At 31.5% G+C, this 18,114-nt stretch overlaps 1 protein-coding gene across 1 annotated transcript; it reads left to right on the top strand.

Annotated features, from left to right (window-relative positions):
- Nucleotides 1–227: 227 nt before the first annotated feature.
- LOC143042470 (microfibril-associated glycoprotein 4-like) lies at nt 228–16,470 on the top strand. Its single transcript, XM_076214772.1, has 7 exons — nt 228–452; nt 1,233–1,300; nt 8,594–8,725; nt 10,274–10,395; nt 13,951–14,047; nt 15,193–15,354; nt 16,020–16,470. The coding sequence occupies exons 1-7, from the start codon at nt 250–252 to the stop codon at nt 16,256–16,258; spliced, it is 1,023 nt and encodes a 340-aa protein (XP_076070887.1). The 5' UTR covers nt 228–249; the 3' UTR covers nt 16,259–16,470.
- Nucleotides 16,471–18,114: the final 1,644 nt, after the last annotated feature.

The raw sequence follows: 18,114 nt of genomic DNA, 5'->3' as shown, positions 1-18,114 counted from the left end.
AAGTGCTTATCTGATGTATGTACTTCAATATATGTAGGTTAAGTAATATGACAAACCATCAAACACACTTAAATCTCTTCTTCACTCTTTCAATTTGAGAACATTGTGCCGAAATACATTGCATGATAAACAAACCTCTTGGAGTAATTTGATAGTAAGATTATAAATTAAAAGTACATTTTCAAATTCTGAAAGTATTTACAAGGTGGTTTTAATTTAATCATGGATTATGTTTTGTTTTTAAAATTTATGATGAAATGTGGATCTTTACTTTGTTTGTTATTACACTTGACCGCTGCTATTACAGACAAAGCAGTTAATGCTTCATTACTCGATAATCAAACTGATCCATTGGTTGCGGTTTTTGATTTATCAAAAGCAAATGAAAGTGATAAGCTATATGTTGGTGAAGACACTCACACAAAAATGGATGCTATCAAAGATCATTTCAATTACATCCCAGCTCCTTTGTTCTAACAGGGGTGATCTGAGCCGGATCACCCCTACCAGATCACCCCAGTTTGAGTTTCTTTGTTATGCATGCTTTCCTTTGTTCTGTAACATTTTGGCGGGAATGTAAAATCCACTATAAAACTTATAATTAATAATTAATTATACGACTATCTATTAAAATTCACGTAGAAAAAATCCAGTGCTGGGATTCGAACTCAAGACCTTTAGCATATCAAGCCACGACACATACCAATACACCAGGACGACTTGATACGAAATAATAGTAATTTGACATACTTAAAGAAAGCAAGATCTTTTTATAAGTGGGGCGAGTTGTCAAACCTTTATTCAGTGGGGTTTTAACCATTTTCGTTAATTAGTGAGTTTTCAGACTGATAATTCAATTTGATTTTACACTTTTTCAAAGTGAGACAAGTCGGTAAACAAGAGTGGGACGATATTTTTAAAAAGTGGCGATATAGTGTGGGCCGATTGGCAAGTGGGGCGAGTTGACATTGTTTGATATCTACTCATCGTGTTTGGGGTTCAAAATGGGTATACATCATATAGTAATATATAAAGTATATTGTTATGGTTGTGGGGCGTTCTAAACTAGATTATATGAATTTTAAATGGTTTTTCGTCTAATCTAAAACAGCTGGGATGTAAAATAGTTATCCCAGTCGGACTTGGTGTGTCAGTGTTAGATCACCCTCTGGCCTCCGGCCATCGGGGTGATCTTACACTGACACACCGCGTCCTTATGGGATAACTATTAAGGATAAAGTTGGTGTAAACATTAATGACGAAATAAGAACAATTGTTGAAGAAGTTTTATTAAAGAAAGGTAAATAATATTTGTAGTATAAAACATATTTTACAAGTACATCTTTCAAAATTTATTTTCATCTGGATTTTTGTAGTCTGATCTATGTTTGACCCAGATCTTCTTGCATGTGCATGAATTCGAGAAAGGAGCCATTGGATATTCTCTCTAAATTTTTTATACTTTTAACATCGGTTCGTTCTTCCTTTTAAAATTGTAAAAATAACAAGGATTTTACAAGACTTATTAATATGGCCTTTTAACCTATGTGTAGTAAAATTATGAAAAAAGTAGGAATTAATGGGGATTTTTTTGTGATGTCACTTCATGGATAGCACCAGAGGATTCTGAATATCTGGCAAAAATTCAAAAAATAAGTGAGCGAACATCCTGAGCAGTACAATATTTACAGATGCGCATAGAGAGAATAAGTGTCTTGTCAGAGATGTTTGTGGCCAAAATAATTGAAAATACAAAAACAAAAGTTGAAGAGCAAATAAAACCCAAAATAATCAACTACTAGTAAAAGGACTTCAGGGTCATGATTATTAATAAGAAATGTCATGTCATAGATGTATACTTATTTACAAGCCCCAAAACTCTGATATGATAAATATTGTCACTGTAAATGCATACCCTATATTGAAATCAAGGATATGAATCGAAGCAAAGTTTTAAATCAACATTGGAGCATAATTAATGATTTTATATTGGGTAGTTAAAATATCTATTGATCAAGTATATTAATCTTGGGAATTTAGACAATTACCTTATGGAGAGGCTTTTTCAAGTAATAGAACTCGATTGATACGAATTGAACAAGCTTTAGAAATATAATTATTAAATATAATTAATAACTTTGATTTAACAAGAAGAGGAGATCCCCAAAAAAGGGTATTATCCCAGTTAAAGGGTATAATACCCAAAACGGGCATTAATTTACAGTGATATCAAAATTTAACTTCGGTTTTTAGGATATTTACTGTCGTGGCGAAAATATTTACAAAAACAGCAACAGCAAAATGTCATGTGTAACAATTTTATGGCCACTTACCTTTATTCAGTTATCATTAGATAAATGTTCGCAAAGGAAATATAAATAAAAAGTGTTGCAATTTGAATGAATGTATGCACCTTAACAGCGAATATTATGAAAATTAAAATTTAAAATATTTTTTATCACATAAATTTCACCTAATTTTTACATGATTTAAAGTACCAAAATCATTAATGATCCCAAACCTGTTTACGGTATATCAAATTCTAGACCTAGGCCTTTGCGATTGTAGGAAATTAATGCAACTTTCTCCGACTGCGGTGTACGACTTCCCAATACATACACGAAGATTAATCGTTTGTTTGATTGTTTGGGGTGTATAGTTACACAATATCAGGTATATAAATACTGAACGTCATCAATTCGCAATAAACTCATCACAGATACAAGAATAAAAAAATGTGAGGCAGACGCTCTTTCGGTCTTCAAAAGATTTACCTATGACGCTCGAATAAAAAGTTTAATAAGGGTAAACACAGTACGTATCGAAGTTTAAGTTAACTTTTGATAACTGTTAAAAGCAATGAAAACTTTTAAATACAAATATAAACGTTCAAATTTCTTTGCATATTCGATAACCTTACAATAATTCGTTAGATCGTCCAGTGGTGTAAGTAATTTATCTAGGTGCATTCGACTTCAATTTTGATTGAGGATGAGTGTCAGTTTTCCTGTCGAAGAGCGGTTGCACTATCAAAACACACTGGCTTATTTCATCAAACAATAACGGGACTTGTCACTGTTTAGCTTATACTGATTAAGGTGGCGTTGTACATTTACTATCAATTTATCTATCCATGGTTCATTTGTGGAATGTTGGAAACTGTTATCACATGTGGATCTCCTTACCCTCCCAGAGCACCTAAATCACCCCCAGTTTTTGGTGGGGTCGTTTTGCTAAGTCTTTAGTTTTCTATGTTGTGTCTTTTGTACTATTATTTGTCTGTTTGTCTTTGTCTATTTTTATTTAGCCATGGCGGCGTTGTCAGTTTGTTTTTTTATCTATGAGTTTGACTGTCCCTTTATTATCTTTCGCCCCTCTGTTATCATTTTTAATCATGTTCATAGTCATCCCACTCGACTAGCATTCAGGAAAAATTCTAAATATTAACATATCTTTTTTTTAAATGCCATTCAATAGTCAATCCTGTAAAGTTAATCATATGAAATGTATTGAACATCTAAATTCTAAAGACATCAATCAACATCAGTGTAGTGGTGATGCAACATAACTTAAGAACACACTGGTAAAGATTAATTGGTTCGTTAAACTCCTTATAAAAATGGTCTGACATTTGCAAATATTTATATAGAACGGACGTTTCTTTGCATATTGGGATAAACTGTTTTATTTTAGTGATCATATTTATAAGCTTATATATACAAAGTGTGCGTTTCTCTTTTGCACAAAGGGAGACAAATGGAACAAAAAAAAAGATATAAAAGGCATTCCATTCTTTTAGGTGATTCAAAAATAATATGTCTAGGAGATATAATTAAGCATCAGTAGGTTATCGATGTTCTAATAATATAAACAAAACATTAGCGAAACACAATATTATTCTAAACGAAGCGAAAACAGACGCGTTCATATGGTAAAAAGTAAAATAACAAGCAAAAAAATACCTGAACTATGTCAGGAAAATTCTGAACGGAAATTTCCTAATCAAATGGCAAAATCAAGGTTCATACACAACATACACAATGGATAACTAATGCCATATTCATTTTGAATCATCCGTTGTGATAATCATATGGAATAACGGTTTAATTAGAGATCAGACAACTTTTCTGGTATGTAAAGACATAGGAAAGCGATAAAAAAAATGAAACTGAATGGAAATATTGTTATGTTTTGAGAGCTACCGTCTTGAAGTAAAGGCTCTTATTTCAGATTGTTCTACTGCTGTATGAGTTATTTTCAAAAAACATTTAATAAAAGTGTATTCAAGAAACCAATTTAAAACACAAAAACTTAAATATTCTTTTTATTGAACGGCATTAAATTTAAGGATACACTGTTCACATATTAAAAATTGGGGAAATAACATCTATCAAACTTCATTTAAAAGACGTGATATTTTAGCAATCTATATGTCATATGATTCACTCCATGCGAAAAAGAATAAATGGAGTTTTTTAAGAAACTTTATAGGACAACTTGTTAATAGAGCGTTGAATTATTTCAAAAAGATGATTTGATTTTAAGAAACATTAATAAATTAGTTAGTTCTGACCCGAGTTTGTCAGTTAAAATGTAAAAATATCTGAACTTCTGTATTAGGCAATTATGAAATCATATTTGTTTTAAACAATGCTAATGTGAACAAATTTAAAACCACGTTACACACTATAATCAACATTTTTCATCATCTCTACCTATGCATTACGAAAGAGCACTCATAAGTTAAATGAAAGGAAATGGTAAAATTATGTCGACTTATCCTTGTAAAAGTTGAGTTAATTTATTTAACCTTATACAGATCAACTGTTCTCAGTCGGGATTATACGCGTCGCCGCTCTAAATATATTTTCTTGATGACTGCTTTGTGAGAACATAATCAAGAGGCAAGTGAAGGCCCTGACACTATATATGAACATATAAATAAACATTTGAGATAATAGAGAGTTAATCTTTAAACTAAGGAAACATTGCAGCACTGAAATGTTATAATAGTACGTAGACGAAACGCGCATCTGGAGTAAATATAAAATTTGATTCCCGGTATCTATCTATGATGAGTTTATTCACTGACTAATCGTATGAGAAAACGTAACGGTGTTTTATAGTAAATGAAAAGACTGCAACCAAAAATTATGAACACCATTTAGAATTTCATATATTTTTTTCGTTTTTGTACATTTTGCGTGGACTGTTTCATAAAATTGAGAATGGAAATGGGGAATGTGTCAAAGAGACAACAACCCGACCAAATAAAAAACAACAGCAGAGGGTCACCAACAGGTCTTCAATGTAGCGAGAAATTCCGCACCCGGAGGCGTCCTTCAGCTGGCCCCTAAACAAATATATACTAGTCCAGTGATAATGAACGCCATACTAATTTCCAAATTGTACACAAGAAACTAATATCAAAATAATACAAGACTAACAAAGGCCAGAGGCTCCTGACTTGGTACAGGCGCAAAAATGCGGCGGGGTTAAACATGTTTGTGAGATCTCAACCCTCCCACTATACCTCTAACCAATGAAGAAAAGTAAACGCATAACAATACGCACATAAAAATTCAGTTCAAGAGAAGTCCGAGTCTGATGTCAGAAGATGTAACCAAAGAAAATAAACAAAATGACAATAATACATAAATAACAACAGACTACTAGCAGTTAACTGACATTCCAGCTCCAGACTTCAATTAAACTGACTGAAAGATTATGATTTCATCATATGAACATCAGGCACAATCCTTCCCGTTAGGGGTTTAGTATCATACCATCATAACATATATGAGAGGAACATAACCCGTGTCATGCCAACAACTGTTTTTAGAATAAATGTGTTTAGTTCCGATGCAAAGAACTTATCAGTGACTCAATATTAACGCCAAAATATGCAATCTTTAATGACTTGACAACAATATCGTAATTATATCCCTTCTTAATAAGTCTATTCAAAGGTTTGGAAGTTTCTGAGGTGAATACTGACACCTTTGTGCTTTATAAAGAATATTTCCATAAAAAATTGGATGTAAAATACCTGAACGTATTAGAAATCTGCATGTTGAGCTATATTTACGAATGATGTCTTTATACCGATGATAAAATTTAGTAAATGTTTTGACTAGTTTGTGATATCGAAAACCCTGGTGTAATAATTTTTCAGTAATACATAAGTTTCTCTCGTTAAAATCTAAAACATTGTTACATACACAAGCGAATCGTACAAGTTGAGATATATAAACACCGTAAGATGGTGACAAGGGAACGTCACCATCTAAAAACGGATAATTAACGATAGGAAATGAAAAATCATCCCTTTTATCATAAATTTTAGTATTCAGCTTTCCATTAGTGATATAGATATCAAGATCGAGAAAAGGGCAGTGGTCATTGTTAGTATTAGCTTTATTTAAAGTAAGTTCAACAGGATAAATTTCATTAATATACATACAATGACATACTGAAGTCGTCATTATTGAGAGCCAAAATATCATCCAAATATCTGAAAGTATTATTAAATTTGTTTATCAGATGTTGTTTCGATGGGTCTTTGCTTATTTTTGTCATAAATTGTAACTCATAACAATACAAAAACAGGTCCGCAGTAAGTGGTGCACAGTTAGTCCCCATTGGAATTCCGATAATCTGACGATATACGGAATCCCCAAAGCGAACAAAAATATTATCTAGTAAAAATTCAAGGGCATATATAGTATCAAAGCATGTCCAATTAACATAGTTTTTTTGTTTATTGCTACTAAAAAATGACCTAAAAGAGTTTGAACATATATATTCACATTCTGATTTTTTGAATGCCCATTTAATTAGGTGTGTGAATTTTTTCTTAATGAGAATGTGGGGCAATGTGGTATACAGGGTAGAAAAATCAAAACTTTGAAAAGATTCAAAATCACCAATATAAGCATGCAATTTATCAAGTACTTCCAACGAGTTCGTGACACTCTAAAAGTAATTTATTCCACTATTTTCGAAGGCCTTATTTGAACAATTTATTATCAGGTTTTTAATTGTGCCAAGTGTGCTGGTAAGAAGAATAGACAATTTAGTAGTTGAACAATGGCTTGAAGACGAAATAAATCTATATTTGTAAGGGGTTTTGTGTAGCTTCGGAAGCCAATACATAGTTGGGACTTTCATTGTATTTGGCTCTGCTTGTAAAGCGGTGGCTAAAAGTTTATGTTTGTTACAGATTTCGTTTTCTGAAAATGGAGTCAGTTGGAATGTTGGTGAATTGGTGATTTCCTTTTTCAGAACCTCAATGTAAAATTTACGTCAAACAATAATAATATTATTAGCAGCTTTATCGGCCGGGACAAAAACAAATTCCTTGGCTAGTTCTTTTAGTTTATGTTTGATACGAGAAATAGGTTTATTGTGGTTATTGTTTATAGTAAAATGTTCTTTAAAATGTTAAATACGTATATCAACTATCTTCATTACTGAATTAAAAAAAGAGTCCAAAGATTTTTTGTCAGCTTTTTCCCGTTTTATCCATTTCATACAGTAAGTATGGAGTGAGTCGTGGATGATATTACGACACTCATTCCAATTAATAATTGACGGGGGACGATATTTAGGTCCTTTACTGAGGAATGATTTTAACTCTCGGTCTTGAACGATGTTAAGATCTCCTGTTAAAACATGGGAAATGGGTCCATAAATATATTCGGAATTACTGCAATTACATGACGTAGGTGTATTTTCACTGATATTAATATCTTTACACAATTGACTATAATTAAACACAAATTTCCGGGTAAGTTTCTTGTAAATATAACAAATAAGAGGTAGCTCAGTATTGTCAAAATATCCAGGAATTTGTTCTTTAACAGAATGGTCGTTAAATATACCGGCAATATTTACAAAATCAAAGCCTTTATTGACATACTTAATTTTAATAAAATGTTTTTTATGATCTTCAGGGCGATCAATTTTGGGAAATAATTTAGAATAACAATATGTTAGGTCCGAAATATTGGTATGATTGGCCCGAAATTTTCTATGATTGCGATTTGTTCTACGACCGTGAGAACGTTTTTTACGAACAGTTTTAGAAACTATATCCAAAATGTTAACGGAATTGGTTCTAGATATATTACCAATTCCCATGATATTATCATTTAGACCGAGAGGGTAAACTGTCTGAAATTTTTTAATCCAATTTAATTCAATCATTTTCCGTGATCGTACAAACTTTGAATGCGATTCACCAGGATGCTTATTTACTACTTCTAAAGGTTGAACTGCTAAATATTTAAAAGGATGGTTGTGCTTCTTAAGGTGTTGGTAAATGATACTTTTGAATTTATTGGGTCTTTTAAAACGATACAGATGTTCTTGAGTGCATGTATACATGTATGTTAAGATTTTACTCGTTTAAATTTGATTAGAACATTCAAGTTTGGGAATAAATTGCATTTTAATAAATTGAATAATATAATAAAATCAGCTATTTTTGATAATTCGTATGTAGAAAATTATTGGTTAAAATTATCGTTATTATTTTGAAAGAATATATACCATGCGCAAGTTTCATTTGATATCTATACGATTTTTGAAGGATATTACAACTACACTGACGCCGTGAAAAAGAATACTGATGCAATTTTGAGAATTCAAGATGATCAAAAGCAGATGTCAGCAAGATTTAACAGTCGTATAAAAATCATTTATACGACTGTTGAGAAAAAAGGTAAAGATATTATTAAGTAATTTTGTTTTAAAATGATAGCAATATAAATTAAAATTTGTACTTAAAGCGTAAATGTCTTTGAGCTATTCTGTCTAATAAGGATAAACAAAATAACGAAAATACGTAAAACGTCAATTATGTTTAATAGTGCTAAATACAAAAAGGATGAAACATTAAGATACACATGACCATTGCATACTTAAAATGTTTCTATCTAAATTTTTGAATCAAAGTTTATTATGTAGAATATTACGACGGGTGCCACATGTGGAGCAGGTTCTGCTTACCCTTCCTGAGCACCTGAGATCACCCCTAGTTTTTACTGGGCCGGCCGGGTTCGTGTTGCTTATTCTTTTGTTTTCTATGTTGTGTAATGTGTACTATTATTTGTCTGTTTATCGTTTTCATTTTTAGCCATGGCGTTGTCATTTTATTTTTGATTGATGAGTTTGACTGCCCCTCTGGTATCTTTCGTCCCTCTTTTAAATCTCTTTTGAATGTGTTTCTAGATGGTTTTTTTTATATGATACTGTATTAGTATATATTACTGTCAATTAGATACATGTAGCCAGCGACACGCGACAACACGAAGTAGATGTGAGCAACTTAAGGTCAACGTACTGCTTTTTGCAATCAGCAAAAACAATGCGCCATAAGAAGCTATAAAAGACACCAACATTACAAAAACATATAACCTTAAAAATTGAACGACATGTATTTGTTATATTTTTTCAAGTCAAGATTATGTTGACTAAAGTCGATATGGGAAACATTCTGACTCTATTTGTTTGTCTTAATTAGTTTGTTTCGTGAAAATTTGGTTGATTGGTGATCCTTTACTATGTTAAATTTACCTCGAGTATTGCTTGAGAAAATTTCAATTTGTTCTGATCATGCAGATAATTATTTTTTATCCTATTTCAATGTATTATGTAACTGTTATTTGAATTCATTTTGTTGAATACTCACTCTAGACAAAATAAAAACAAAAATAAAATTACAAGATTATTTCTTTTAGTTTTTTTGATTCACCAAGGAAAGTTTGTAACTAACGAGCAAACACACTGCTTTCATGTCCTAAGTTGAATGATTCATGAAAAGAAGGGACAATGAAATACATGTAAGACTCATCTAAATGCTTCAGCTTTACATTAAAACGATACACAGACCAATTAAAATAACTTGAAAGCTACTATTCTCTCTGTTACGCATAATGTGTTTATGTTTATGTATCTATTGCAATTCAACTCGAGTACTTTTTAAAGGTTGTATTGTTGAAATAATGCGGTCAGTGTATAGCATAATTATTATTCTACTATCCGTGTGTGTTTGCATAATATAAACATCGAATAACGTACAGTCATTGTTTAGAAACAATAACGGTACTGCGAATATTAGTCTTTAATATGTAGGAAATGATCTTTGCTTCAAACCTAACATAATATTTCAGTACACTGTGAAAGATAATAAAGAAAAATATAGTCAATTTCAGACAAATGTACACAATTTTCTTATTTTTATGAACATTCATAACACTTTTTTTTTCAGTAAAACCCCGGGAATGCGCTGATGTTGACTTTTTAAAAGACGGTGTTTACGTAATTTACCCAAGAGGTGAAAATCAACCTAAACGTGCGTATTGTGTGTGGCAAGACAACAGAAAATGGACGGTTAGTTTTTATATTAAAAATAACCAAGCTTTGAATTCAAACCTTGATAACTCGTTAATGATTCGGATATGCATTCATTAAATTTCATAAATGTACATCATTCGTACTTGGGTAAGTTTTCAGATATAGAATAAATCGATGTTAGTGTCAATTAAAACAACATTCAAATATCTTACCACAGTTTCAAATACGTATATATTTACATTAAGTCTATTAAGAGGATCATTGCTCATATCTAAACTCACTGGCTTTATAAACAGTATCATCGTAAAATTAGGAAGTGATATCTAGTTTCTGATATGAATTCTACTGGTATATGCCTGTTTTATGATAAATCTTACATTCAACATTCAACAATATGGCTAACAAATACTGTTTGGTTGCTTATTCCATCAGGGAGGAAATCAATAACATAACAATATAGTAGTATTTGAAAATGGGGTAAATACACTTTTATGCGGCCAAGCTTAGGAAAGGTAGCGCGACGTAATCAGTCAAACAAACTTATTAGATTAACTCGTAAACGATCGTTTTCATTGGCTAATTCAAAACTTCGCCCTCACACCTGCGAAAATAGAACCCACGTACTATAAGTTGAATGGACTGATCAGTATACACGTAGCCGGTCAAGGTTGTTATAACCTCCATCGTCGTATTCACGTACATTATTGTGTTCTTGATTATCCCATAGCAATTCTAGCTATTCAATGATACAACTATGTGCATGTAAAATTCATTGAATTTATAATTTTGTGCACTAGTAAAATTTTAAACTTTAAAATCTTCAGGTTTCACATCGAAAATATTTAATTCAACTTTCTCCTCTCAGTAATTTCTGGATAAAGAGATCTACCATTTTATTTTGATGGGAGGGTGGACTTTGATGAGACAGTTAGTTCTTTTTTCTTTTCAAGTTGTATTCTCTATCCTGTCTTTTTATTTTTATTCTATTTGGTCCTGCCTTTTTAGTTTTTATTAGTTTGTCCGTTTTTTTGTTTTTTTTCCCCATAAATCGTTATTCGGCCTTTTTGCCAAGTTGCTCATCCTGCCTTTTTATATCTTTCGCAAGTTTTAGGTATTCGACTAAGAATAGTGTGATTTTTTTTTGTAATTCAGTTTACTTAATTTTGAGAAAAAATCCCGAAATTCTAAGTAAATTCAGACCATGTAACCAACCCTATTTTGTTTAGAGAAAAATAGAGATGGCAAACCATGGCACAGTGGAAAGATATGTACTTTATAAACTCCAGCGATATACTTAATGAATTTTATAAGTTAACTGTTTTGCTATTCTCGGTTAAAATTCGAACGTAGATTATATATTTGTAAATATCTATATAGTAACAAAGAAAACAATCAGTTTTTAAAAGCGTGCTTATTCATTAAATGTATTGATAAAAAGGTGGACCCCTTTTAGTACATGAATTCAGTCATACTTATTTAATAATTTCTTAATATTTCGTTTATCAGTTTATCTTACATGTATGATTTTGTATTTCATTTTAAATACGCATGCATACACGTCACTTTGGCGGTTAGTTAAACAATATTATGCATATCACTTTCTTACGGTATTAAATTAAAGGAGATGTTTTTAGCCAATTTAAATCGAAAACAGTACATTTATATTGTTCCTTATAAACTACGATAAGATTTTTTTTTAGTTCCTCACATACAAAAGAAAAAAATTTCGCCTATGTAACATTTCAGTGAATCCTTTTTCCACCAAAATGCCTTCACTGAATTCATTTGAATTTCGTGGTGATCATGATAGTACATTGCATACTACGTCTTCATTCACGTGCACAAATGATAAGATTATTGTTGTTTTGTTTCTATATTTCGGGGACAATTTGCTCCGTTTATGATACGTAAATTCCTAATGACCAAACACTTAGCTACTGTGTAACTTCCTGTATCTTCGTTTTATAGCATGAAAACATTAAAATAGGAATATGTTACCCATTATAACTTTTTGAAATTATTGTAATAGATCAGCATTATGAGATCCTTATTATAAGTAACTACGACATTGAAAGAAATTAAAAGTGGTTACTTAATCATGAATAAAAGCGGCACATGTATTTTATTTTATCCTTACATGTTTCATAATGCGGTACATTATGTACACGATAATTATGTTGCTGCAGTAAAATATTTCGACACAACAATTTGAAATTCAAAAACTATTTATTTAATTCTTTTGACCAAAGATTTGTAAACTAAACATTGTCAAATCCTTGTTTTTACGTTCGTAGTAACATAATACATTTCATAGTCAGTCACCTGTGTCAATTCACGTGCAAACTACAAACGTTGTTTTATTTGAATCTTTCGGCCAATGAAATGAGACGTTACCAGTTGTTAGTTTGTGATACGCCAGAATGTTATCAATGAACTATCAAGCGCTAAAGTTGACTGCATTTTTGTGTATAAGTCAAAGTAAATATAGAAGATTGGCTATCTATTTCAACTGACATAAAACAATAGAACAAAATGTGCAGGCATCAAAAGGGTGGCCTTTAAATAAGCTTAAGAAAATCAAATTTGGCATATTACTTAGACAAAAAAAGAGAAGAAAATAAGAACAAAGTAAGACCCAAGATATGTTCATTTTAGTTAATCCTTAATTTTCGGTGTAAATTTTTGTTCAATGTTGTTTTTGGGCAACTTTAGAAAATTGAATTGTTAACGTATTTATGAGACCTTCAACAAAGATCAGATTATCAACAAAATGGATATCATGATTTTTCTTCAATTCATTGTTGTGGCGTTTTGTGAAGAAGTTCTGTAAAACTGGTACTAGGGACCGTCTCAAACATGCAGTGAGGTGAGAAGATTTTGATTCTTAGTGATTCGTGACATAAAGAACAACTAAAACAGCTATGTAATTCTCGTATCGTGGTTTTTAGACATGAGGAGATGTTACATGTAGCAGTGATGACACAATGTGGAAGGATTGTTTATCAGTAACGTGAAATAGAATGGCGGGATTTATCAAGCGTAATTTCGTTAGGGAAACCTAGTTTTAAATTGGTTAACGGAGGAATAAATCAGAAATGTTACGACAAACAGATTATCGGATTCGTGTTAAAACTATCTTAAGGAATCAGCCGCGGACACAGAGTTCGCTGCTTTCAGTAATTAAAATAACCAGAAAGTGGCTCGCTGCTGATATTCTATAAGATCAACATACAGAAATCCCAATAATCACTACTTACGAAGGGCAAACACTCGGTAAATAATGCAGAGATTGCGTACTAGCACATCATTTCTGATAATGCTTGTTTTTGAGGTGTATGAAGTATGAATGCAACATATACACAGGCGTATACATATCTGGGCATATGATCGTGTTACTTTTATTAAAAACATGTACTGGTTGATTAAACAAGTACCAAAACATAAACTTTTGCATGTGATACGAGTAAATGTCGATAATTGTATGTATTTCTGTGCAGCTTTTTTTTTTTTAAATAATCACATTTTCTCATATTTTCAATATCAGAAGAGATTGTCAATAGCAACCATATCACTATTATATATATATTTTAGGTAATCCAACAACGTTTTGACTTCTCAGTTGATTTCTATAGATCATGGAACGAATACAAAGAAGGATTCGGGACTGCTTCCGGAGAACATTGGTTAGGTAACACATTTACCAAATAATGTATAGATTTATGTTTATATTTCGTTATAGTATTCTTTTTTTGTCTTTTGAAATGATTACGTTCAGTGTTTAGTCTTTTTTTTTAGTAATATCCATTTGACATTGCTCGGAACTTATACATCCTGTCATTGTGTTATCTTTTTATGGTAAATTTGTGTATTCTTTTCTTTCGCTTTTACTAATGTGCTTTGTCTATATGCCTTTTTGTTTTTCTTTGTATAGATATTGAATGACGTCCATTATTACTGAACTAGTGAACATATTTGTTTAGGGGCCAGCTGAAGGACTCCTCCGGTTGCGGGAGTTAATCGGTGCATTAAAGATCCATTGGTTGCCTTCGACTGTGGTCTGCTATATGGTCGGTGTCTTTTTGTCTGTTTGACACATCCCCCATTTCAATTCTCAATTTTATATATAATAATAGTTTGCTGTCATAGTGATTAAGATGATAATACAATGTTGACTGCTTTGTCCCTTTTTTGACATTTTTAACTATTACGTTTTTTAGAGGTTCAGCTAGTTAATAAACAATGTTTAATCCACCATTTTGAACATGAGAAAATGTCTTTACCAAGTCAGTAACATGACTATTGTAATGCATTCGTTTTGTGTTTAAGCTTTAGATTTCTCATTTGATTATTGATTTTCAGTTTTAAATTTTCATATTAGCTCGGTATTTTTGTTATTTTATTTTTTATCATCACCCAAAGCATAAAATGTATACAAATTTTTATATGAAATGTGCTTATTTACTGAAATATACATATGATTGCTTGCTTCTGGTTATTATCATGATTGTTGTCTGATTTTCTCATCGTTATTTGTCAACACTTGATAAATGTGGGATATTGAAAGTTGACACTCGCTTGAGATGTAAACAAGCAAAATAGTGCCAAAAGATAAAACAAAAGGAGGCATTAGTTAAAATAAAACCAATTTGTTATAGAACAAATTAAGGACTTTCCATATGATATTAGATTAACTGTTTTGAAAAGTATTACAAGAAAGATAACTATAACAAAGGTTTGAGAACACAGGTAGCTTACCGGATTTTATAACGAAGTTGTATAATTTCTTTTCAATTTTAGACTAACTTTAAATTTTCGTGAACTTTGTATTTACAGGAAATGAGTTTATTCACTCGATATCGACAAATGGACGACACAGAGTGAAATTCATCTTGGGTAAGGATGGAACCAAAAAATATGCAGAATACTCAAATTTCCGAATCAAAGACGAAAAGAGTAAATACAAGTTAAAAGTATCTGGCTATAGCGGAACTGCTGGTATGTTATCAAAATAGATATTGAAATCTTCAATGGTAAAGCAATTGGATTTCAGAATAATTCTTCTTATATGATATTAAGATTAAAATCTTAACTGCTTTTATAATCTGGAAATATTATTTCAATGCTAAATTTAATTGATTTTTAAAAATCAACAGCATTACAAGATGTGAAGGATCTCTCAGATAATAACTCATCAAAAGTTTCAGGCTTGAAACTTTTAAAGCCAGTCGCATGTTTCGTTTGTACAAAACTTAACAGTGGCGCTTGAATAGTTAGAAGGTTAATTTTACAGAATATGAAAGTCGAACCGAAAAGCTAGGTCAACACAACATTACTGACTACTAAATGGTCATACCTGCAATTACATCGAGCCAATTGTTGTATTATAAAGATGTATCATAATAAAACTCATGATAGAACCCCCGTTCAGTATTATACTCGACTTATAAAATATTGCTCATGCTCGGATTACATATTCTGCAACAGCTCACCTCAATAATCAATCACTGTATTGATATTTAGTTTTATACACCTCGTATAGCGAAAAGAGAAACACTTACCTTGATAAGACATCAGGAAAAAACTGGTAACTGTGTGTTTGAACGGTTTATAGTTAAAATATTTTATTAATTTCGTATTTTGATAGTTTGTGTCTTTTAAAGGCGATTCCATTGACAGTGTGGATTCCCAAGGGAGAGCAAATGGACAGAAATTTTCAACATATGACCGGGACAATGATAATAATAAGAGGTCTAATTGTGCAATCATGAATGAAGGTGGATGGTGGTACAATTCATGTGACTATGCCAGTCTGAATTACATGGACAGTTATAAAATAAGTTGGTATTTTCATATGGGGTTTCACTTGGATACATCCATTGTTATGATAACCAAAGTATGAACATGGCGGTAAAATGTTACATTCTGTAAGAATAGGTTCAAAACATTCGGGAAACACATAAACAATAATTATCTTTACTTTACGAACGTATGAAAAATGTACAGCTTTGTGTTTAGATTTGAAAGAAGTAAACCTTTGTTGGTTAATATCCTTGTACTGTTTTGTGGTGAAATGTTGTCTTATTGCAATAAAACACGGCGCTTATTTCAATCTATATTTGTTTGTCTAAAACTACCTGAAAAGTTCTCATATGTTTCAAGATAAAAACAATCTTATTTGTTTATTTCATGTTGTCTTTTCTATAGCAGACTTCGTGCGCCGTCCTTGGTAAAGTTAAAGTCTAAATAGTGTACAGGTCTAGTCAACAAATCCGAATAATGTATTTCTCGGTTTTGTTGTTAGCTAATATAACTAATCCACATTTGTTCGATCATATTAACGTCAATTCCTAACTATAGTACAATACGATCTCTCACACATTGTTGCGATATAAATAAACGTAACCAGTGTTTGAACCAAGTTTACGACAAAAAACGTCTCGTCTCTCACTAAAAAAAATCATCGGGAGATACCAGGACCATGTTAATATTTTGTATTGACTTCACAAATAATACATGACGTTCTTGAAGTCTAGATTCTAGATAATCGGATAGGTTATGATGTTAACTGCGCGTTATAGTTTTCTTTTTTTGTCTTCGTAAACCATTACCATTACTGTTTATTCCATTGTTTTAATATCCTTTTTTTCGTTGCTTGACACTTAGACTAGTGCATTCAAACTTTGTGTTATTTTGCTTTTGTTGCTTTTGTTGTTTTTGTCATTTTTGTATATGTGCTTTATCTATATGTCATGGTTTTTTTTTTGTGTTGACATATTGGTTTGTTTTTATAGTGATTAAGATTATAACACAATGCTGACTGTTGTATCCCTACTCTTGAAATTTACTTACTATGTCTGTTTGTTTCGTTCATATAGTGTTGTCCTTATAATGAAATCTAATGCGACTGTCATATAAGTGAGAGGTTGTTCTAGCTATAAACCGATGTTTATTTCACCATTGTCTACGTAAGAAAATACCTGACTACGTCAAGAATATGACCAGGTGTCGAATTGAAGCTTTTTATGTACTGGCTAATCGTTTGATCTGTTTTGATAGGGATCATTCCATTTTGAATTTTCCTTTGCAAATGATTTCATACTTCCACCATTTGGAAATCTTCCTTGAACTTGAACAATGTCATTTACTTTACGATATATACATACATATTAAAATGGGCATTTAAAGAGTATTCGAAAAAATAGTTGATAAAATCCATGAGTGCAGTGCAGACATACATCATTTCTTCTCAGTTTTTCGTGATTCTATATGTCACTGAGTATCACAGCACGACAAATGTGAGTGAGCTATTTGATTTATTACTACGATTACAGTTCATTCGAGTGTAAACAATTCAAGCATGTTTTATGAAAAATTCAAAAAGTAAGTCATGAAAGCTTTCACATCAAATAAAGCGTCGAAAAAATGATAGCTAGTTAAATTTCACATACAAACTAAAACAAGAAGATCCTAATATAGTTACACAATATTTTCAATAAATAATATTCATGATATGTCATCAGCTTTGGCGACTGATACGGCATGAACATTGTTATGAATAATTACTCCTTGACAAAAACACGAATCCGTGTAAGAAAAACACTTCTCCTTGCAACGAATGGTACTTGGCAGTCCTTTTAAATTTACGACATTGTACGTTGTTTTACTTGTAACTTAAGAACTGACCCGAATGGTTTATCATTATAACTCACCTGTCAATGAGTTCTTAAATTTAGATTGTTTTTCGATTAACCAAAT

This window comes from Mytilus galloprovincialis, chromosome 8, assembly GCF_965363235.1.
Source record: "Mytilus galloprovincialis chromosome 8, xbMytGall1.hap1.1, whole genome shotgun sequence".
Taxonomy (NCBI): Eukaryota; Metazoa; Mollusca; class Bivalvia; order Mytilida; family Mytilidae; genus Mytilus; species Mytilus galloprovincialis.
The sequence above is the reverse complement of the archived record's forward strand: the minus strand, read 5'-3'. Positions and strand labels throughout refer to the sequence as shown.

Bases quoted from the DNA above. Each gene is read 5' to 3' on its own strand.
- LOC143042470 (XM_076214772.1), top strand. From the start codon at position 250: ATGATGAAATGTGGATCTTTACTTTGTTTGTTATTACACTTGACCGCT. The intron at 1,301-8,593 runs GTAAATAATATT...CGATTTTTGAAG, and splicing joins AGAAGTTTTATTAAAGAAAG to GATATTACAACTACACTGAC. The intron at 10,396-13,950 runs GTTAGTTTTTAT...TATATATTTTAG, and splicing joins AAGACAACAGAAAATGGACG to GTAATCCAACAACGTTTTGA.